This window comes from Melanostigma gelatinosum (genome assembly GCF_949748355.1).
Source record: "Melanostigma gelatinosum genome assembly, chromosome: 19".
Classification (NCBI taxonomy): Eukaryota; Metazoa; Chordata; class Actinopteri; order Perciformes; family Zoarcidae; genus Melanostigma; species Melanostigma gelatinosum.
In genome coordinates, this window is record NC_136652.1 from 7,756,145 (window position 1) to 7,779,986 (window position 23,842).

A 23,842-nucleotide genomic window follows, 5' to 3' on the forward strand; every position below is an offset into this window, starting at 1 on the left:
CCGGCTTCGACCACAGATAAAACCAGATCTGTCCACCATTCCAGTTTCTTCTGGGCCTGACTACTCCTGGTCTAACAAGGTTACAGAACCAACACCAAGTCCACTATGTCCACCAGTTTGACACAACTGAATCATAACTGACGCATACCGGTCCTAGATCAGGGGCCTCATTTATAAAATGGTCCATCAATCAAATTCCATCTCAAGCAATGACTTTAAGCAGAAATATACTACAACGTAACTTAATAAAAAACATATTTTGATGTGACAATTACCGTATATTTACAAAACGTCTGCAGCATTAATCTCCTGTTGGTTGCATTCAGGTTTGGAAGTGCATTTTTGCATTTCAGCGATCAACAGCAGAGTATTCTGGGATGTTAAACTAGGGACGTACTTAAGAAGTTACTTTGAGGTTGAAATTAGTTTATAATTACAAAACCTCTTTATTGGTTACACAAAGGAATTTCCAGCTGGAGCTTTTTACCCTCGCTGGTATGACAGAGGTCCGCTTGTTCAAACAGAACTTCAATCAATATATAAGCTTACGTTATCAGTTACAGGTTTGAGGAATTAGTTGTCAAATTAAATTTCCTTTCAAGCAAAAAAACAGGATACGAGCTAGTGTGGAGTAAACTGTGCATCATGTTTAAAAGCACAGCTGCATTGGCGATATTGGAAGATGTTATTCAGGGCTGCATTACTTTACTGAAAGTATAATCTGTGTATAATCAGCTGCTTTAGCCTCCTAAAACAGTTTTATACCACCAACAATCAGCTTAAGGATGCCATTTGAAATCATACGAGTGTGTTTTAGAATAATCCAAACACAGTCTTATAAATGTTGCCCCTGAACTGGATTTGACCGAACTGGTTTTCCACAGATTAGATCTGGTCCTCCTGCACTTGACCCGATCATCTGTAAACACCAGGGACGGCTGTGTAAATAAGTCCGGGCCTTTATCGTTTCATCCCTGACAAAGTCTAATATATGTATATATAAAAAGTATGTTGTCAATCAACCAGACCATAAATCTACTCTGACTGGTCCACAATACCTCAAAACGTGATCTGACACTTGGCAACTGCTTCTGGACTGTACAGTCATCCTCCTTCCTGGACCACCCTGTCGACCACCATCTCCCGTTCACATCAACACTGCTCGAGTGTATGCATGTGTCCATATGTGCCTGCGTACCCTCAGTGTATACTATCGGGTTGTGGGGAGGTTCTTGTGATTTGAGCCCACCCTGTCTTCGCTGGCCTGTGATGAAGTTACGCATTAAATCTACGCTGGAGGAATGTGTTTAGATTTCTGGGTTTGGAGCTCGACCAGCTGCTCCGGGTCAAATGTGCTCAATCTTGATGCTTTTTTGGTCCGTTTCATGTAGTTGAGATCGTATAATTCCTCAAAAACATAACCTCTAGTGCTGTGGATGTATCCGAGCTGCTTTTGATGGTTGAATCAGCCCAGTTGGAATCTGAAGAAACTGGGAGGGATTAGTGGGTGTGTGGGTTTGAATGACTGGCTGGGTTTCTGAATATGTACAGTATGGATGACTGAGGGTGGGAATGAGGCACATTGGTGGGTATAGATTTATCTGTGTGTGTGCGTGCATGAACTGAATATAAAGCATGTGGTTTCTGGGAAAAGTGGGCGCGTGGGCGGCATTCCCTGAACATAGTTTCTGAAGCAATGATGAATGGGAATGATAACAAAAAAGATAAATTAAAAACTCACAAAATCATAACTGCTTCCCCCAAAAAAACTGAAATAACTGAACTCCCTAACAAACACCGACAACAACAACAACAAGATGGGAGTCCCATGCTTGAGGTGGGTGGGAGCACATAACATGACACAGCACCACGTCACATTGGGTGGGGGGGGTGCATAAGATGAGGACATGCAATTGGACGTATTTACAATAAAAAAACAGCATCAGATTAACAGTTATAACATCTTAAAAACAACATTTCATTCTCAAAAACCGCAGTTATAAATGTATTAACAAATAAACTGAGTTAATAATCAAACAAATATCTCTGAGATACTTCCGACTACCGTGTTTCTATTTTTCAAACCTCAGCAAGTCATTAAATCATGTTATCAGAGCTACACAAATGAGTAATATCATTATGTCAACTTTAATGTGAGGTTTTTTAAAGACCAGTGGTGTGATCAGTGGTCTACAGTTCACAGGACACATACGTCATAGGACAAGACACAATGATAATAAAAAAACACTGAATATGTTGGATTTAACACACGAGACGAGGATGGGCGGGTGGACACCAGATCACACAACTGGTCATTTAAAATCAACCCAAAGTACAAAATAATGTCGAATTAGATTTCTCGAAATATTTGTGCATTATATTACCAAATACAAATCAAGTCTTTAAAGCACACAGTGGCTTCGGAGAGTTTCATGTTGGCTGCACACTTTACTGTGTAGTATGGATTTGGTTTAAGGAGTAAATAATATTTAACAACATATTACTACAGGAAAAAAAAAACTAAAATCAAAAAATGAAATCTGTCCTTTTCATAACAAAGTTAAGCGAATTTGGCTCCGTTGCGCAAGTTATTTTGTATTTAATTAGTTGCCAAAAAGTACATTGAATAAATGTTTCGTTAAATCTAGAACACAATAAAGTGTGTAGCAGGTGAAAGGGTCTGAATACCTTCCGAAGTCACTGTGGACCCTAACGTTGCAATGATACTTTGGGCTGATATATACATTTGTTTTATTCCATATGAGCCAGTCAATGTCATCTACCGCTGATGTAATTGGTGTGAAGTTGTAATTTCAGATTTTTCCCAAAATATTAAACTATTCTTTGAAACATATATTATTGATCATTTTAACTTCACACTTAACTCTCCTGAATACCATTTTCAGGGTTTTCCCTGCTGACAAAAAGGAAAATAATCAGGAGCGGACATTTTGAAGATGCTGAAAGATGTAAAATCTCATTGTGGTCCAACCCGGACTGATACATTTCTTCCCTGTCCTATTATATGGTTTGGCTGACCCACAGTATCATAACACAACATCCTGAACATTCTGCAGACATTCATGTTCATTAAGTTCCTATAGTTTCACAGATAAACAAGCCGACCTTCTCTCCGCCCCCTCGTTTGGCCTCCTCCCTCCACCTCCTCTCCTCCTCCTGCTTTGCTCGCTCCTCTGCCTCTCGCTTACGAATCTCCTCCAGCTGCTGCTTACGCCGTCGCTCTTCGTCCTGCAACTGATCACACAACCACACACACACACACACACACACACACACACACACACAGAGAGCAACATGCCAAAAGGCACGCATGCAAACAAGGAAACAATTAGTACAACATGAATCGCGTGTCATTCATACACAAACTCTGAAAGCCTTTCCACATCAAATGACTCTGTTTAACAGCTTGGACACTAATGTACCGTACACTAATATGTTGAATGTAACGTGAGGTTGGATTTGTCTCACAGGACTGCTCCAAAGGGAAGGAGCAGTGTGCACTGCAAACACAGCATAGGCAGTCAGACAGATACAGACACACACACACACACACACACCGACACAGACACACCTACACACACACACACACACACACACACACACACAGAGACAGAGAGGAACATGCAGACTACGAACACAACAACGTGCAATAAAAACAAAAGACAGGCCTTCTTTCAGCTACGGTACTTGGGGTGAGTTTGATTTTGTTTTATCATAAAACCTTAAAAAGGTCCTTCTGAGGAGGAGAGGAAGAATAAATCAAGCGTACCTGAAGTAACTGCGAGCTAAGTGGGCCGTTGCAGAAATGTTCTGATAACCATCCCAACACAAACCCAGCGGGATACGCTGACACAAAACAAACAGACCCTTTCTCTGGGCTGGACGGACAAAAGGGTCAATTTGTTTAATTAGTAATTGCTGTTTTTTATTTTATTAGTAATAATATTTTTTTCTCATTTATTTTCTATTATCTATTTATGTATATTTTGTTTCATTTGACTTTATCTTATTAAGTAATTGTGCATTTAATATAATCAGTATCATTGTAATTACCATCATCATCACCATCATTATTAGTATCATTAATATAATTATTTACAAATATCAAAAAATAATTTCAGTTAACATTATGTTGTAAACTAACTGTGTGAAGTCAGTGGACTTCTGCTCGTGGATGGTAACGCCTAAAGAATGTCAAGAGATTTAATATGAAAGCAACAATCAGAGCCTGTTCCTTTCTCCGTTTTGCTCGAGACATTTTCCTTAAATATCATTTTTCAGCTCTGCTGTCTTGTTGTACAGGCGGAAATCTCAGAGATAGAAACACATCCAAGTCCATCTGACGGATAAATAACGACATATGGGTTTACGTTTTGGTTGATCAGACCCTTTAAAAAAAGGGAACATAAAGAGGCTCAGCTGGTCACACACAGATGGATGAGTGAAGAATGGATTCACGGACACCACAACATCATGATGTGGCGCTGCGCAGGCAGTGCCGGGTGCTCACAAGACTATCATGCATGGATCTCCACCTGGACGGCCCCTGTGATGCATTCAGCCATGCAGGCACCACCTCCATATGCACTCAAAACATCACCGCTTATAAGAAACCACAACAACCTCAGCTCTGCTACTCTACAAGCATGTGAAGGTTTGGTTTTTATGATTTGTCAACACCAGTATTTCATCATTTATAAGCTGCAAGTGAAGCTGCAGTTGTTTTGAGTGGACAAAGAGATGGACAGCTTCCCCCAGCCACACAACATCAAGTGTCCCAGGACGGCCTTTCCATGACCGGCAGCTCTCAAGCTAATCATGGCACCAGGCCTGCCTCCAACCCCCCAACCACAACAGTACTCCAGATGGGTAGGGAGAGACAGATAGGAAACACGGGCAGGTAGGCAGCCCAGACAGGAAACAGGAAGTGAAGTAAGGGCAGGGAGAGGATACTCGTCATTAACAGGAAAAACATACCAAGTCTAGAACAGAGATAGCTGGGACAGCATTCTGCTGCTGCTGAAGAAGAAGACAATAGAGTGTGAAACGGGGGGACAGATAAGGAGGGAGGGGGTAGAGGAAAATACTAAATACTGAAAGGTAAGGTGGAGATAATTAATTTAACTTAAGTTAGAAAAGAGAGGAGGGGCAGGTAGGAGGAGGAAGTAGAACTGAGGAGTGAAATAGAAATTAAAAGCAGGGAGGGGGAGGACATACAGTAAAGTGAAAACATTGTTTTTCTCCATTGTGCTGATTGGTGACTGTTCAAGAGCTCCTAAATCCACCACCATCCAAATCACCACCGCACCACCTGAGCACTAATGACAATACTACTCACTATTATGCAATTATGTCAAGTGACCGGAGTACCCTCTTGCCCCACGGGCAACTTTGGGCCGCTTCTTACCTTCATTTCTATCAGTTTGTAGGGATTTGATTGAACACAAATTTGTTCAGAAAAAGGACCGCCTGAGCATATATGAATATATATAAAACTATATAATTAAGGTCCAAAGATCAGTTTAAAAGTACGTTATTATAGAAAAAAAACAGTACCAACCCGACCACATGAACCGCCATATAACCACACACTCGCAGCCAGTCACACAGAGAAACTAAGGAAATAATGCTGCGCAAGAGTTTAAAAAAGTATGCCCACCGATCTCTGGAAGCAACAGGAACATTTTGGGAAATTTGACAGCCATTTCAGTGATGGAACAGTGAGCGTAAAGGAGTGTAGGAACCAAAATCTACAGGACACAAACCACCACATGTCCCAACACTACCCGTCATACTAAAAGTCACAGTTGTGTCCACGTGATGTGAATGCCGCATTAACAACACCCTCGCCTGCCTGCCCGAAGCCCCCGCCCACCCCTCCAGCAAATCAGATTGAAGCAGCTCAGCATGGCAAAGCGATGACAGAAGCATGTTGCAGATGCACACTGCAGAACATTCATAGCGGGAGCCACAGAGGAATCCATTTCCCCCTCTAGCTTTTGAGAGCTGGCTCCTCTTTCTCCCGCCCAATAGCCTGACTTCCTGTGGCTCGCTCTTCTTTGTGTGCTGAGCTACAGTATCATTACTTAAAGTCAGTGTTTCATTTCGGCAAAAACAGCCATTGCGCATGATGAGATTTCCTGTCCTTGTAAATGTTTTATTTACTCTCCTCTGCTGCATGCTTGTTCTCTCAGCTTCATCCCTCCTCTACTTCATTCAGGATGTTGCTTTCTTTCCTCCACCCTTGGCATAAACTGTCTACTCTCTATCCATTGCCATCACCAACCCCATCTTACCCGGGCTCTCTTCTCAGCTTCCAGCCTCTGCATCATCATCATGGTGTCCACGTCCTCGTCATCATCCTCCTCCTCGTCCTCGTCGCTATGCTTGGACTCCTGCAGTCGTTTCTGGAACTGCCACTCCAGCATCAGCTTCCTCAAACGGTCGCTTTCCTCCGCCGTTCGCTCCGGCTTCGACTGGAAAACAACGTGTGCACCAGTTATTTGTAAATCCTTCACTAAGTGCGTGTGCGATACGTCCTTCCTTCCTCCGAATGGAGCCTAAATTGAGTGTACCTGGAGCTCCTGGATCTCTTTGTCCAGCAGGTCGACGATGTGGAGCTGCTGCTGCTTCTCGGCCTTCTCGCGGGCGTCTCGTTTCCAGGGGTCTGGAGACAGACTGTCGCTGGAGGCCAGCTCCTCCTTGCTGATGGTGATGTACTGCAAGTCTCGCCGCTCGATGGTCCGGGGCTGCTGCTGCGGTAACAGGTCCCTGATCACCGTGTCCATGCCTACAAGTAAATCACTTTTTTTTTTACTTGTTTCTACATAAAAACAGTCTAGAAGTCATTATTTTTGAGACAAGACATTACATAAAAGAAAAGTTTTGACTTGAAGGAGTTACCAGGGATGGAGGCATTTGCAGGGGGAGGAACAGCTGATCGCGGCAGGGTGGACAGCTTCTCTGGTCTGGATGGGGGAGGCTGGGGCTGAGGCTGTGGGGGGAGGTAGGGATGGGGCGGGGCCACAGAGGGCAGAGGGGGCTGGTGGTGAGGAGGAGGCATTGATCCTCCGTTGTTGTGAGGTTGGACGGGCATGACGGGGTTGGCCCGGATCTGACCCAGCTTCCTCTCTTGCTCTCTCCTCTTCCTCTCCCTGGGAAATCATGTTAGATGTTAATATCATCAATGTTATCCTCTTCCTTTGTATGTCATATACTGTCTGTTATGATGTGCTGGTTTTCTGGTTCTAAATTCATATCTTTGTTGCACCTGTTTAGTCGTATTTCTTTCACTTCTTATTGTTTTGGTAAACAGCCCAACATTAAATCAAATGTTCCTTTGTGTGTAGCATTAATCATTTTGATAAATCTAATACAACATGAATAAAACAAACAAAAGAACCCCCACCTCTCTTCCTCTAGTCGCGCTTTCTCCTTCTCATACCAGCGTTGCTGCTCCTCACGTTTCTTGCGGTCCGCAGCCTGCTGGGCTGCTACGGGGTTAATGGCAGCGGGAGGCGGCGGAAGCGGTAACTCAGGTTGTGGTTCATAAGGGTCGTAGGCGTCGGGGTAAGGGGCTGGAGGTGGGGGCGGAGGAGGGGGCAGGTCCGAGCGGGATGGCGTCTGGGCCGAATGCGGCGGCGGCGGCGCGGCATGAGGGGCGTTGGGTGTCTTCCATCGGCCCGGCCCGGTCTTCTGGTTCCCGGTCTTGGAGGAGGAGGAGGAGGCTGAAAAGTTGAGGTGCTCCTGGCTCGACGTGGACGACTCCAACGAGGAGGACACCTGCGGCTGTGGGGCCCAGTGGTCAGGACCTCCAACACCTAGAGACACAGTCAGTGGTATTTAAATCAACTAAACACACTAGATACTCGGAAAGCGGTAAAAGCTTTAATGGGCTTAGTATTGTTAGTATTACATGACACTAATATCACATTTGATTCCATTTTAGAGGAACATTTGGGTGCTGAACACCACTAAGCTGTTGCATAATCTTGCAGTTGATACACGATCAGGTGCTACAGTCCCATTTTTGTCAACCTCACTTATCCGAGGTCTCTGATTTTTCTTTGTTCTTACCTCCTGGTGGACCTCTCTGGTAGTCCAGGTCTCTGTGTTGGTAGTCCATGTCCCGGTGCTGGTAGTGCTGCTGCATGCGCTCGTCTGGCCTCAGACCTCCCGGTGGGGGGTACAACTCCTCCTGGGAGTGGTTTATACGCTGGGAAGAGATGAAGACAAAACATTCCCTGACTTTTCCAGGACCACTTTTGCGATGTTTTACAGTCAAGTGCACTGAATGTCTAATTTGTAGAGTTTGAGTTCTGCTACATCTATAAAATACTCCCTGAGAAGTTACTGAATTATTGATTGACTAAAACACTTATAATACTATTTTCGGTATTCTCTGATAATGAAGATGGTGTCTGATGCTGCTCCAACCTGCATGCTGTTGTTGTGAATGTTGTCGACCACAGGGAGGCGTTCCCTGTCCTCCATGCCCTGCCAGTGCTGTGGGGGCCCCTGTCCCGGAACAACAACCCGATCCTGGCTCTTGGAGGCCGGGATGGTGAAGTACTCCCTGGGATAGGTCTGGGTGGGGATGGGGTAGGCCTCTGGACGGGGAGGGGAGGGCTCATCCTGATGAAGACATACAAAAAAAAAGAAGAAATTAGTGGGTGGAAAAAGAAAATATTTGGGACTCCTTCCCAACACTAAACAGGCAACATCATTGTCACAAAATAATTTCTCATCTCTGTTGTAGATACTGTGTGTCACATTCAACATGAAGATGCCACTGCCTTCATTCCTACAGTTACTTACGTCTGCACACAGGTTGCCGGTAGACACGGAAGTGATCTTAGTGCCAGGTCCTCCGGGGTATACCGCTTTTCCTGCAGGACTCTGGCTCTGATCTGACGATGGAGCGGGAGAGACGGTCTTTTTATTACAGTCAGAAGTAGGGATGTTAAGAACTAACCGTTTAACTGTTAACTGACCAATTACTACTTTCGGTTCAAAGAAGTTTAAATATTAGTTTAGATTAAAAACGTAATTAAAAACTACTGGTGAAGAGGTAATCAGACACGCTTCCATTCCTCTGTACTATCAGAGTGTGTATTCTGCACCAGACTAATCCCACAGCATGTCAACATGTTGCTATTTCTGAATAAAAACCAGCTGTCTGCTATTATAAAGGGAAAATAAATGTTGCATTGGTAGTTTCTTAACTGGCCACAGACAACAGTCCACTCTAAACAGTAGGCATGCATTATAATCTGTTAATGGTTAATGATGGGTCGGTTAACTGTTGACAAAAAATCGTAATCAGAAGCTTCACCAACACTTCAATGCAATTAAGCAATGAGTTAAAGGTGCAAAGGAGTCAACAACAAATCCAAAATTAACCAAAACGGTTACTGAAAGTGGTTTCTGAGGTTGTTGTTTTCGATAAGACTTTTGCAGACAGTGTTATGCCACAGTTTCCAGATCAAGGTGGAGTACTTTTTTTCTTATTTCCATTACTGCCCGCAAAGTCTAAACACACTTTATTTTCTGGCCATTCCTTTTTTAATCCAATCACAGTTTACTGGAGTCATTTTCAATAACATTTTCAGCTACATTTACTGCCAAATTGGGTGTAAATGTTATGGACCTGTGATAACATGTAATGTTTTATCACTCATGTCAGAACTACATCCTTGCGTTGAATGTCCAATGCACAAACGAAAGTGAAGAAAAAACACATCTGAATCATAGCAATGTTTTCAAAAACTATTTGACATTTAAATTGTGAGGAATATACATAATATAATTTAGCTGTTATCTTAACTAGGTACAACAATTAAAGAGTTAAAGCCATTTCATGCTCAGTGTTCTGTATGTAGTGAAACAAAATAGAAATACAAGCAGAAGACAGACGTGACAACTTCAGTCGTTCCAACTGTAGGAACAGAATAACCTCTTGGTAAGTGGCGGGGCTTACTGGCTACGTTGGGGCTGGAGCGGTGGTCGGCTCGGTTCTTGAGAAGTCGATCTTCTCCGCTCATCTTCTTTGGTTCGGGGTAAGAGTCCCAGCCGGCCTGCGGACTCTCTGGTGAGCCGTTCTGCACCGAGTTGTTGTACAACTCAAAGCCTTCGCTCTTTGGTCGCAGCTTCCCGTTCTTGTCGCGGCCTCGGTCTGCCGCTGAAGAGATGAAGGAGAGAGAATGGATAGTTGACAGGTTTGTTGTTTCAGTTGCTGGGCTTTTCTGTTACATACTAATCCAGATATGCTTGTTGTGGTTATTTAAAAAAAATGAAATTGATTGTTTTTTGGCTAAAATACATTTTGCTGCTCCCCACTTGCACAGCAGTACAATGCTTTGCTCCCGTGCTGGTACTCCGGTCTGTTTCTGCAAACTGGGGGTGTGTCACCTGTGATCCACTGTACTGTTGGTAATACACAGACTATGAATAAGTACCTCATACAACCCCATATCAAAACATCTGGACTATCCCTTTAAGTGCACCATTACTTTCCCTTCTGAGTCTGTGAGAATCGACACTTTGCTTCGTCCAGTTTCCTCTCATTAAGTCCAGTAAAGAATGACCAGCGTCCTTCACAGCCCTGTGGTTATGTTTCACCGTCGGCTCTGGAAAACACACTGTGGTCGAGGGAATTCGGGAGGAGAAACACCCGTTTAGCGTCATCCTGGACCGCTGGCCGGGCCGGCCAGAAGACTTCCTCAATGAATCTCGGGTCACATTCCACCAGACAAAGACCAGCACACAGCCAGACAACCCAGTAAACTCTATGCTGTGTGAGCGTGTGTGTGTGCGCGTGTGTGTGTGTGGGGACACACATGCAGCTTGTCTCAGACACTCACACTTATCTGGCTCTGGCCACAAACACTCATTATATCCTTCAGTCTGCAAGCTGTTTTTTTACAGCGCTACGGAGAAGACAACAAGGACACACTGTCTGCACAAGTCTGCTTCTCCCCTTTCATCCACATCCCTGCCATCAACGACCGGTGGAACTGACTGTCGTCCATTCATGACAACTAATAAACAGCAACAATCTGAAGGTTTTAGAAAGTCAAACTCAGGACTTGTGCTCTTTTTAGATGACTTTAATTTAAGACTTTTATAACGTTCTTGATTGTTCAAGGATGTGAAAAACAACTGACAGACATATTGTACTTCCACTGTATTTTATTCAAAGTGGAAGTATGGTGAAATGATGTGTTATTTTTGTATTTGTTTCCTGGTTTAGCCTAGTAAACATACCAAAGAGCAGAAAATGCACATCATAACTATTTATGACATAGTTGACATATTTGAAACACCCGTTTTGTCCGACCAACAATCTGCAACCAAAGATATTCTGTTCATTATGAAATAAAAAAGAGAAAAGTCAGCAAATCCTCACACTGGGGAAGTTGGAAACAGAAAACAGAAAAGATTTTGCTTGAAAAATTACTGCTTGGTTATCAAAATGATTGCAGATGTATTTTCGGTCAACGGGATGTTCGATTGATTCAAGATTTTAAGCTCTCCATTCAAAGAAAATGACAAAAAGCTCCTCAAAATCATGACATGAAGATGCAGTTTCAATGCAACAATTCAGTTGTTTCCTAAATTAAGTCAATTTAATGTATTTTTAGACTCAAGGGAACCCTTAAAATACAAAACAGTTTTTTTAATACATTAAACTCTCTACTGACATAACGTTAACTGTAAAATGAGCAGAAAACATACGTAAACTAAACAGTTTTAAACATCTTGCATGTGTATATACGTGTGTGTGTGTGTGTGTGTGCGTGCTCACCTCTTGGCATCAAGGGGCTGGGCTGGTTGAGGAGAGTAGCCAGTCCGTGGTAGATGGCTCCCTGCTTGGCGACCTCCAGAGTCACAACTGAGCCCGTCCTCGTCATCAGCTCTGCTGCCCTGAACACACAGAGAGGAGGGGGGGGGGCATGAATATGGAACTTGTAACAACTTCAACAGATCTGATTAACTGTTTTCTGTGGTTTAATCATAAAATTGATATAACACACCATCAATACTGAAACCTCCCGTTTAGCTTCAATGAGCTTTTCATGAGGTCCATCAAAGTGATCAGAACATCGCATAAATTCATCCAAACAACACGGTGCTCTCCACCCTTTAATCACACAGCGCTGACGTTGTGTCCCATCCAGTGGTGGAAGAAGTACTCAGATATTGTACATAACCCTTAAATAATGTACTAAAAGTATCAAAAAGTATCAAAATATACTTTAAACACCAAAAGTAACAGTTCTCATTGTGCAAAAAGGTTTAATTTCAGAAGAAAAAATGATATAACAATATTGTAGATATAAATATGCGTGTGTGTGTGTGTGTAAGAGAGTGCATCTACATTTGTAACTGATAGAGAAGAGGCTGAAGAGGGAGGGAAGCCTGAGCAATAATGACCGTGTGGGGTACTGTTACTAGAGGGAGTTTTCCAAGCACAAGTACTACGATATATTACGACACTTTGTTACTGATGAAGTAACTTACAAGAATTTTCACAATTAACTGATCAACCAATTTAGCAAAGGGATTTCTTCAAATTACTTGATTTGTCCCACAAACCCAAATATATTTAATTTACAATTATATAAAACAGAGAAAAGCAGCAAATGATCACATTTAAAAAGCTGGAATCAGAACGTTTTCAATTTAAAAGTGACTGAAACAATGAATCGATCGTCAAAAGAGTCGATCGATTCAGCTCCACTCTACATTTGTATGTGTGTGCTACAAACTAACTTTTTCTTGTCATTATAGGAGAAAACGAGTAAAGTTCCCGTCTACTCTCTTCCCAAAAGGCAGAAACATCAACTGGAAGACCTTCAATAAGAGCCAGAGGAGGCAGGGATGATATTGCTCATTGCCAGAGAATAAATCCTTCCCAACCTGCCACCTGCACGCTGAAGCTATTAAGCAAATGATTTGTAAATCCAGTTTGACTTTGGAGGCGACAAACGGTGACAACACTGAACGGTGACAACACTGAACACCAAGCTGAGGGAGAGAGGAATAACTGGATTAATCTGGGTGGGGCGTGATCCTCCGAGCACTCCACAGCTGTTTCCAAAACACACGCGCCCTTTTTCTGCATGTTTGGGAAAAAAAATCTTTTTTTTACGAGGAAAAATGAGACGCAACTGCTTCATTGCAAGAACCTCAAGATGTCTCAACCCTGAGGTTTCCCCCATGATGTGGCGTCAAGTCAGCAGTATATTTTACTCTTCAAAATGTTATCTCAAAATAGAATTAAATTTCGTCATCAGCATGACTATAAATGAGTCAATAAGGCGCGGTAGGTGGTTAAGCATCAAACAAAAGGAAAATACCTCGTGCACCCACTCCTCTGGTGTTTTTATAGCGACGTCATGAAGGTTTGATGATAACTTAAGCACGTCAGCTGGGATTTTCTCCATTTACAATTGTGCAAATGGAAATGAACATATAAGACAATTAGGTGGCATCGCATTACATGATTTCTGAGTATTGACGCCAACAAACACAACACGTTCAAAATATCAGAACTAACTGGAGCGCTGTCTTTACCTCTCTTGTGATAGGCCGACCAGGCTGCGCCCATCCACGCTCAACAGCTGGTCACCTGCAGCCAAACGGCCGTCCTGTATTAACACATACACACACACAGACACACATACCACAGCATGAGTCACAGAGTATGTTTTCACTCAAACCGTTCTGTGATGGTTCCAGTCTCTGTGTACACTAACCACATCAGCCGCTCCTCCTTTGACAACGGACTTGACGTAGATGCCCAGCTTCTCCTGACCGGCACCCTAAAGAGAGAGAGAGACACGAAGAGACGCAGACTGATTAACCAATGTACCAAAAAAAAAAAACATGTATAGAGCATTTGTCGATTTGATCATGAATGTATTTATAGATATATTATGGTTAGGTGTTGTGCCAAACAGCTACCATGGTCTTAGAGCAGCATCTTGGTGGCTCACACCAACAACACAAAGCTGTGGCCGTGCTTGGCTCAGCATCGTCTCGCTGCTTTATATGGAAGACCATTTCCACCACTTATCACAACTTATGTTATTTCTCGGAATCATACCAAGTCATAACAGACCGTTATGAGACACTAAGCGAGGAAAATATTCTCATAATCACGAGATAATAACACTAAAACACAATAAGACGCATCCTAAAGGTGCGTCTTCTCCAGCCAGACAGGAATTGAAAGCAGACATAATGTCCATCTGAAGACAGGACTGGTTAATACAGAAACATCCAGAAGCTCTGGCTGAATCATCTGGACCAGAAGAGACGAGAGCACCACCAGCAATTCACAAACACATTTTAAACACAGACATTCAAAGTTTGCAGACACTGAACAGAACAGGGACGGAGCAGAAAGCGACTGCTTCCTGAACACTGAGCCGCTTTTATCCCAAAGTTCACCGACATGTCAGACTGAAGCATTTCACGACATTTATAGCGCTCGAGCAGCAAACGTCGAACACAGTCACGAGTGTTCTCATCCTCCCTCTCGTTGCTTATGTTGTAGATTTCTTTGCTGTATTCTGGGAACATTTGCTGCCGAAATGAAACAATCTAATTTCCCCACAGCAATCTGTTTATTTTCTCTCAAGCAAATCCTTTCTACACCAAGAAGCAACCGAGAAAATAAATTCAGATGAAAAGGGGGAGTGTGTGTGTGTGTGTGTGTGTGTGTGTGTGTGTGAGAGCGTGTGTGTGTGGTTTTCTTGTGAAGTGGGGAGGTGGTTTACAGTGCAGCAAAGTGCTGGCATGTTATCTGACAAATCACACACTTTCTTTGCCATCTTGACATGTTTATCCTCAGTTTGTGCAACAGTAGAGCCAAAAACCAGAACAATATTTTGTTCAGAAATACACTGCTGTTTCACTCCAACACCTCCGAGACTTCAAATAAATGATTTGGTTTATCCAAAGACTGAACGAAACAGAATGATTACTTTCAGACTCGCTGCTACTTTTAAAGCAGCGTTTAACAGAGTAAACGTTTAAACGAGGAACACCACAGGATCAGGTTCACACACTACCTAGACATCAACAATCACAGCAGGTCTATCAACCTGCTCATTGGATTAAAACCACTTCTAATTGCCGCCATTCGTCAGACCTGGCACCGTGGTTCAGATAGAGAGAGGGAGTGTGTGTATATATGTGTGTGTGTACGTGTGTGTGTGTGTGTGAAGCCACATCTTGTAAAGCAGAAGCCGAGGTTACACTCGGGTTAACAGCGCTCACGTTTTGCAGGTCACATGTATTAACTGTGTTATCAGCTGTGGTGCAGGAGATAAAGATGCCAGTGCACAATGGCAGGTTTCTGCAGTGTTCTCCAAGTTAAATAAAATACTTTTTTAATATCGCATAGCATGTTGCCACTCTTAACACTGGTCAAAGAATGACGGAAATCCATTTATTAAGTACATGAATGTATATACATACACAAACAATAATAATATTGCATAACTCTATTAATAAATATGAAGACCTTTGTAAATGTAAGACTTTTTAAAGACTTGCAAATACCCTGAGGTTACATTACATTATTTTGAATAGTAAGGATAAAAATGTTTTAATGTTAAATCTTGTGATTGGAAACAGCAATCTCAGCCTGAGGTCCATTTAGTAGGTATTCTGAAGCTTTTGATCACATGAATCACAGGATGTTCATCATCAGACGGCGCTCTTTATTCACTTCTCCTTTACTTAAAATGGCTATTTTATGATCGAAAGCAGCCATTAAAAAATACAATGTCGAGCTCAAACACCAGACAGTTTAATCTTTTCAACATAATTTGTGTTTTCTCAGTATTTTTCAATAATCGTTGGCCCGTTGCATGAGAGCTTTGTGTGTTTGCTTTTCCTGCAGCAGGAAACAACCTCTGAATATACGGGGACAAACAAAGCTTGGGTTCAAAAAGGTTCAAACCGATCAGTTTGTTTAAAAATAACAATGAGCTTTGTGCTGCCTTGATCTAAATAAGACCAATGCATTCCTGAGCTTTCACATTGTGCCACACACTTCTGCCAAATGTGTTTCGAGTGAAAGGTATCTTCATTGGTACAGCTACAATATAATTTCTGCTTTTCTTTGCCTCATTACATCATCCACAGAGCTGCGTCCCAGTTCCACCAGTACAAAAGGACAGCAGAGACGCCAGGCCTTCAAACTATTTGACCCGCAATGTTTCAGCTCTCTGTCCGCATGTGTGCGTGTACATGTAATAATGAGGCCGCATTCATGCAGGCACGAATTTCCTGCGAGTGACATTAAGATGAGAGAAGAACAGTGAATCATTCTGACTGTTTAAAGTCTGTTGTACATTACAGAAGACATTAAAGAGCCCCTTGTTTCAGATGGAGCCACAGCTTCCTGCACTTATCCAGAATGGGGGATTGGGGCGCCAAGTCGGGCTCCAGAGACACTTGGGGGAATTTCCTGAATCCCCTGAGGATGTTCAGAGGGGCTTTTAGCAAGTCTGAGGGGTCCCAGAGGGGGTTCAGAGGGGCCACGTGCAAATATGAGCATGTCTGCTGCATCGGTTTGAATTTACCTGAGTTTGTAAAGCTCAAAACTCATGTAACACATTATATAAACAGAGGAAGTGAAGTGACTAAGGTACAGTAGCTGTAAGTTTCACAACGCTAACACTTTATCAAAAGATTTATTTTTTTATTTACAACTTGAGATACAATGTTTGAAAAAGACCAATTTAAAGCTGTTGTCTTGCCTGTGATAGGACGTCTGCATTAGGCAGAAATACATGTTTTAAAGAAGCTTTTTAAGAAAATAAAAGTAAATAGAAATACTGCTTCGCAGTTCTACGCCACCGCCAACCAGTCAAGTTGCAATTCACATCCAAAGTGTCATCGCTTCATTATTTTTATCGTATCAGACTCTTGTGTGAAATTGTCATAATAAAGAATTCTTGAGTTATGGCCAATAACGTGTTTTGTCAAGTCACATTCTAATCTGTTTGTGACAGATGCAATGAAATTTCCTTCAGGTGCTTCTGAGGGGTCGTATCGAGATACCACAAGAATGGGACATAGGTACAGATGGACGGACAAACAGATAAACCCGATGCCTCCGGACACGGCTGCCGTGGACGGAGATCATCTGGTCTTGTGTTGGATTTTGCATTTAGAGATGCTGCTGAAACATGAATGTGGTAGATGTCCTCCTCACTGCTTCACAAACGTCTTGGGTAATGAAACTGAACGCCTCTTTACTGCTTCCAGGTGTGATGCCACAATCAGGTTCATCGCGAAGTAAACGTAAGAGGTCAAGAATATTGCTACCGTTACGTTATTAAAGCCCAAACAGTCTGTGGAACTACAAAGAGGTGTGGAGCTCTGGAAATCATACAGTACAATTTATACGATACATACCAACAAAAATATACTTCATATATTTTGCATTTTCTACATTTCTTTGTGCCCATCACCCTGATGAGCAGCAACAAAGACATGCAGCTTGTTCTAACTCTCTGCATGTATTGTAAAACGACTCTTCTGCCATGTAAACACAGAACGTTTAGGCAAAACCGTAAGGATGGATGGGCACGTTGAAGCGTGTGCACGTGTAGACACACAGCAGGTGTGTCGTGATACTGAAGCTTTAAAGCTAGTAGCTGACGTTGGGGCGTCGGTCAGGGTGAGACAAGATGTGTTGCTTGTCACAAACATCGTCAACTGATCCAACATAAAAAAACAGCCCTTTGTTGTTTTTTCACAAAACGTCTTGGAGACAAAATGCTTCCTTTGAATGCGCACACGCCGCACTCGGTTTACAGAAATAAGTTAAGTCTAGAAGAATAGCTGGAATACCAGAGGAAGAGCTTTACTCTTTGATTTATTGTGTTTTAATGGGCCGCTCTGGTCTTTTAAAAAAGTGCCCTGACACAACAAATCAAGTGCGCCTTAAAGCTGCCAGGTCTGTGTTCAGAGAAGGAATGGCCTGAAGGAGTCGGCTGCTTGGTCCTTGTCTTTTAATAACAAATTCAGCACATCTCCTCTCAAGTCGGGATACACGTACAGTCAGACCTTCATGCTCTCTGATCAAATCTAGCTCACATCATGAAGTGGTTGCGCTTGAATTATATTTGGACATAACTTTGGTGTGGACACAATTCCACCAATTTCCGGAGGTAAGCCTTGCTGGCTGCACTCTCGAAATCTCCCTCTGAGCACAAAGAACTAAAGAGATCAATGTAAAGTTCAACAAAGTTCCCCGACCAACTACTCAGAAAAAAATCAAAAATATCAAAAAAGAAGCTCTCTCTTGCCCGAGTAGAGGAGGTTGTACTGAGAAAAATATGTATCTTTTTTTTTATCAAATATCTATCACAGACTATCTCTAAACTCTGCAAAGTCCCTGAGACACAGCCCATGTGAGCAAATGAACCAGAATTCTGACAAACATGAATTATACATCAGGAGTGTGTCCATCTGGACAGCAGAGTCAGAGTGATGCGACACTTTTCTTCTGAGCGATTCTGCGGCTGACCCGCGCTGAGACAACCGACCTCTAACGCACATCAAGAAACCACCGCTAATGCAAGCTGGCGACACACCGAGATTACTACGCCATTACATGTACACCTGCTTTCTGTGGTTATAAACCGCTTATCCATAGAGAGGCCGTTTAAAAGCCAGGTGTTCAAAGACCAGAATACATTTTCTCTGGTTCTGTGCAGGCGGTGGTTAATCAACATCTCCTTCATTAACCTCCTTTTAGAGCGCTTTTAAACCCTTTATGATTCTTAGTAGATACAATTTCACGACTTCAGCAATTTGCAGTTTATAACCGCACCCAGCTTTAACCTGAGAAGATGTCTCATCAGCCAAAATACTACAAACTGACAACACCTGTGTGTGTGGGTCGAGGCTTTGATGGCGTCCTTTTCTCTGACAGCACCAAAATAACAACCGCAATGAAGATACACGGGTCCTTTAAATGTGTTTTTACACACAGATACGACTGTAACATGTCCTTTGTATTTTGATCACAATTCTTCAGATGACAAAATAAAGGATTTGTATCAAGATTACCATGGCTGATGTATCTTTTAACTCCCAAATATTGATATCAGTATCAGCCTGAAAAACTAAAAATGGGGCTATAAATTGCTATATTTGAGTAGCTCCTTTGTCTGGGACAAACTAGGGAACTCTCGTATTCAAACGCTGTTTCATCGTGTCCTCCGATAACCTCAGAAGCCATTCAGATTGCAGAGGTGACAAACAGAGATAAGCTCAAAAATAGAAATGAAAAAGACAGGGAAGTTGCCGTGTTAAGGCAGGAAGTGGTTCAGCTAGTAAGCAATGTGCACTGCTATCTTCCCACAGGTACGTCCACATTGTTTCTTTACAATCTTGCCAAATTGTGATCCGACCACAGGCCAAAAGGTGGCTTTTATAATGAGCGGCAAGATGTACAAATGTACACGTACACACACACACACACACACCTTGTAAACACCTCCTGCCTGCAGCTTTACAGGAAAGTGAGTGCGAGTGCGTGTGCGTGTGCGCGTGTGTGTGTGTGTGTGTGTGTGTGCGGTACATCCTCCCATTGTGTCAGCCCTCACAGGGGGTAACCCTCTCATACTGTTGTTCCACTTCTGGTACAATTCATTTAGCTAACAAACAAACACACACACAATACTTCAAACACGCAGTGGAAACAAACAGAGCAACTTTCCAAAGTCATTCATGTCTTGGTGCTTCAGTTCCAGATTTGATTCCCATTTTAGCCGTGATCGCATAAATCAAACAAAACTCCCTTCAGAACTTAAGCAACATCACACGATAGTGTTTACTCCAGAACTTTACAAGTGATTGTTGACTAACTTTATCTTTATAAATATCAAAATGAAACCACACTGTGCACTCATCTCCTCCAAGGTGCTATTGGAGAAATGAACTGTTGAAAAAGCAATTTGACTTAATTAAGAGCTTCTTGCGAAGTTGAACATACTGTTTGAAACATTAATATCCTCAGTGTTGTTTCAAATCTGTGCAGAGAGAATGTTCTGTTCTAGGACAGACAGATAGCTCGATGAGTAAACACACCAACACAGGAGGGGGGGGGGGGGAGGGGGAGTCCTCTGTACAGCTGGGAGCGGAGCAGTAAAATACCATGAAGCACACACACTTATTAATGACTTTAATTCAATGCATCAAGTGTTTGTCATGTGTAATATGGCGCTACAGATCAATCACTGTAACACCTGGTTGACAAACGGGATTTGCTACTGTGGGTTAAGTACTCTGCAAACAATAGTTTGATTGAGTTTTAAGTTACTTAATTATGAAAATAGTAGTCGGATCTCCTCAAAACATAAGCCTCTCTCCAATCACTCTTACTCTGAGCCCAGAATATGAAGACTAATAACTATAAAATACTACTCGTGCATATTTCGGCAGAATCTGATTCAAGTCTCATTCGATTAAATACACAGGAAAGGCTCAAAACACGCAAGTGTAAAACAATGACTAAATAATATGTAATGACATAGCTTAACCTTACTGAGCACATTGCCCAAAGTGTGTGCGAGTTTTTACCATCGGTGTCTCATGCGTGTACCTTAGTTTAAACATTATCAGAACGGCCCTGAAAGCAAACAGTGACAAGTGACAAACCAGGAGGCCATCCCGCCGGTGGGTGCACGAGAAAACCCACATTGGTCAGCTGTTATTCACGGTGTGCTTTTCAATGAAGTCACTATGAAGGAGCCACAACAACAAAAGAGAAGGAGAATCACAATATGAAAGAGACACAAAGGGATCTCGAGGAATGAGTGAACAGAACAAACAACACGCTCTTTATCTGGCCCACATGCTCACAAGTACACAGGCACATTTCAAATGGCTTTTTATATTGAGCTCATTCAAAAACAAAACAAAGAAAAAGTACAACAATAAGCGTTTGTCCTTTACACACACACATTAAAGAACGGTTACCTGGTCTCTCTTGCCCACCACAGAAAACCACATGTTGCAGCCGCTCGTCAGCGTTGTTCACACAGACGCGTCCAGACTGGGACACAAAGTCTCACACACACCAACTTCTATCACGGTGAGCGCCTCAGCTCGCCAACGTGCACCGACAAGTCCAAAAAAAACTCAATTACACCGGCTGGGAGTAATCCATTCAGCCGAACGTCTACGTTTAAAATCACTACTTACGGCCGGGAGCGTGGGATAACAATAGTGAAGCGAGTTCCTACGTGTGTGGCAAAAAGTAGGAGAAGAAGTTTAGTGCAGGTCATTTTGTTTTTAAAAGTTCAGTGGAAAAAAAATAATTTAAAAGCAAGTTGAAGGATTTATAAAGCTGTATAAATTCCAGTAAATGTGGGGGGGGGAAAAATGCAGAAAAATTCCTCCACAAGTTCCTAATCGCAGCGTGTTTAATAAGAATCCAGGTGGCGATCCAGAGGTGAAGTGTCGGCTAGGACTCCGGCAGATGCACACACACACTCAGTTATATAACAGGACAGAGCTCAGCCCAGTTTACCGAGAATTCAAGCAGCTGTTTGACAAAATCCTCTCTACCTGACTTTCCCACCCCACCCACTTCTCTGCCTGCTCTCTTCCTCATACGTCCACACAGCTCTGACAATAAACAGAGCGAGGAGGTTTCCTCAGCACATCCTTCACACACGCACACATACACACACACGCTCTCGCCTTCAGCAAGAATGTCACTCTACCCTAAAGAAAGAGAGAGAACACGTACTATTGGCCCGATACCCGAAATCAGTCTCGGTATTGGTGCATCCCTAAAAATAAGAAACCTGAGTCTTCAAGAGCAGACAGTAAATCAGCTCCTTGAGACTTTAGCAAAAGAATGTATTCAAAATATTGCGCAAATCTAAAACAAAAATCAATCAATAACACGCGCAAGATGCAAAATAACCGCATTGAACGACACAAAAAGTGCAAATAAAACAATAGTCATTGGTCTCTATGGAGCAGAAAGTTGGTTTTCCTCTTAATTAACGGCTTCTGTGTCAAATGTGGAAATCTGTGGGATTCCACAGTCATTTTTCTACGAACGGACAAGATTAGCTACTTTTACATCCAGAAATTATGCATGAAGAGTGAAGATGGTGGACACAGTGGCAAAATACAAATGTTTTTTTCACAAGAATCTCAAGCTGCTCTTCACTCTAGCGGTGACATCACGCACTCTAAGCTCCGCAATACACACCCATTATAAAGACAGAAAAGGGCTGAAAAATCATAAAAGTTAAATTGCTGCAGTTCAAAAAGTGAAAAAGATATCAAAAAGCTGAATCATGTGGCAATAGTTAAGGGTTTTCTCAACATTTGAATGTTCCAATGCTGTCTGCAGCTGAAAGTATGAGGAAGTTGAAGGATTTGAAAGTTGAAGTTTAAGAGGATTTGAAAATCTTCTCCATCGAAACCCATTCAAAAAAAAGTTGCTAAAAGCTTAATAATTCAAAAAGTTTAAAGGTTAGAAATATGAAGAGATATAGTACCCCTCTGCTGAAAGAGCTGAACATTTTGATAGTTGAACGGTTTCTGTAGCTTAAAATATGAAGGAGAAGAGTTTCAAAAAAGGGGGACGGAAGAAATAGTGGAACTAGAAAATGCATTTCCTGCTGAAAATGCGTTGGAATGCTGAAAGCAGAAATTAATTGTGAAAAAATTGCTGAAAATTAAGAAATGGGAGACTGTCTAAAAATTGTTGGAATGCTTAACAGCATTCCAACAATAAAGATTCGAAGAACAATAGTTGGAATGCTTAACAGCATTCCAAGAATGAGCAACAAATCCCATGAAGCACTGGGAATGTCATCAAAACCCTTTAACTCTAAACAGCTTTGTCACAGCAGGTCATTTCAAACATCTCTTTGCGTATTGTTCTTTTGGACCATCAACCGGTGTTGATGTGTTTTAAAGGTTCTGAATACCCACACGCAAACTTTATTATGTCCATGACAATGCTGTCATGGACATAAAAACCCACATGCAGCGCACTTTTCACAGCATGAAAGCACTTCATCTCAGCAGCCTGCGAGTGCTTTTCACTGACGACCTTTAACGTTATCCAGTAAGTGTAAGAAATTTGAGCATAGAACTGTGTGTTTAGTATCTATAATAAAAGTGTTCAATAATTAATAATTAAGAATTCATAATTAGTCATAAACATAAGGGTTTTGGAAATGCATAATTAAGATAAGCATAAAGTGTTTTAGGATTAGTAGCTAAAATTAGAATTTGAGACATGACGCTTTTGCCAAAGTTGCAGAAGTTTAACGTTTATACTGAAGGATTATCATAGAAGGGATTAAACCGTAACTGACAGTCATTGAATGTGTTAGTAAACTCAGGGACAGAAAGCCAGACAGGCGAATACACTCCTGGAAGTTAGCCAATAGGAATCGGGATAAACGGAAGAGGAGGTGTTTCGAACGGATGTGGGTGGTTTCATTTCAAGTCTTTTTCTCTCTCGCGTGATGGCTCTCAGAGGACGGACGGGTTTTATACCTGAGGAGCTGAGTTGAGTTTTTTGCAAACGGGGTTTTATTGATTTAATATTTCATGAAATAGTGTACTTCACTGTAAATATTGTACTTGCATCAGTGGGATTAAATTCCTTTTAATTGTAAACCAGTTTTGGTAGATTTCTTATTGCAGCGTGTCGACTGTAAAAAGCAGCCGGACACGTGCTCTGGCCTCCTCGCTGTCGAACAGACTCAAACTTCCACATAAGACCTGAACATATGATGTGGTGTGTGTG

The 23,842-nt window shown here is 42.2% G+C and overlaps 1 protein-coding gene across 9 annotated transcripts in view; it reads right to left on the reverse strand.

Annotated features, from left to right (window-relative positions):
• Positions 1-23,842, reverse strand: part of afdna (afadin, adherens junction formation factor a) — a 99,395-nt gene that overhangs the window by 6,924 nt on the left and 68,629 nt on the right. For all 9 annotated transcript variants that reach the window (XM_079290960.1, XM_079290961.1, XM_079290965.1 and 6 more), the window contains 12 exons: positions 13,782-13,847; positions 13,600-13,673; positions 11,828-11,946; positions 10,001-10,201; positions 8,839-8,930; positions 8,458-8,655; positions 8,098-8,236; positions 7,430-7,841; positions 6,925-7,175; positions 6,597-6,811; positions 6,318-6,497; positions 3,127-3,255 (listed from right to left, as the gene is read on the reverse strand). In XM_079290960.1, the coding sequence (XP_079147086.1) occupies positions 3,127-3,255; positions 6,318-6,497; positions 6,597-6,811; positions 6,925-7,175; positions 7,430-7,841; positions 8,098-8,236; positions 8,458-8,655; positions 8,839-8,930; positions 10,001-10,201; positions 11,828-11,946; positions 13,600-13,673; positions 13,782-13,847 (2,076 nt within the window). The remainder of the gene's footprint in view (positions 1-3,126; positions 3,256-6,317; positions 6,498-6,596; positions 6,812-6,924; positions 7,176-7,429; positions 7,842-8,097; positions 8,237-8,457; positions 8,656-8,838; positions 8,931-10,000; positions 10,202-11,827; positions 11,947-13,599; positions 13,674-13,781; positions 13,848-23,842) is intronic.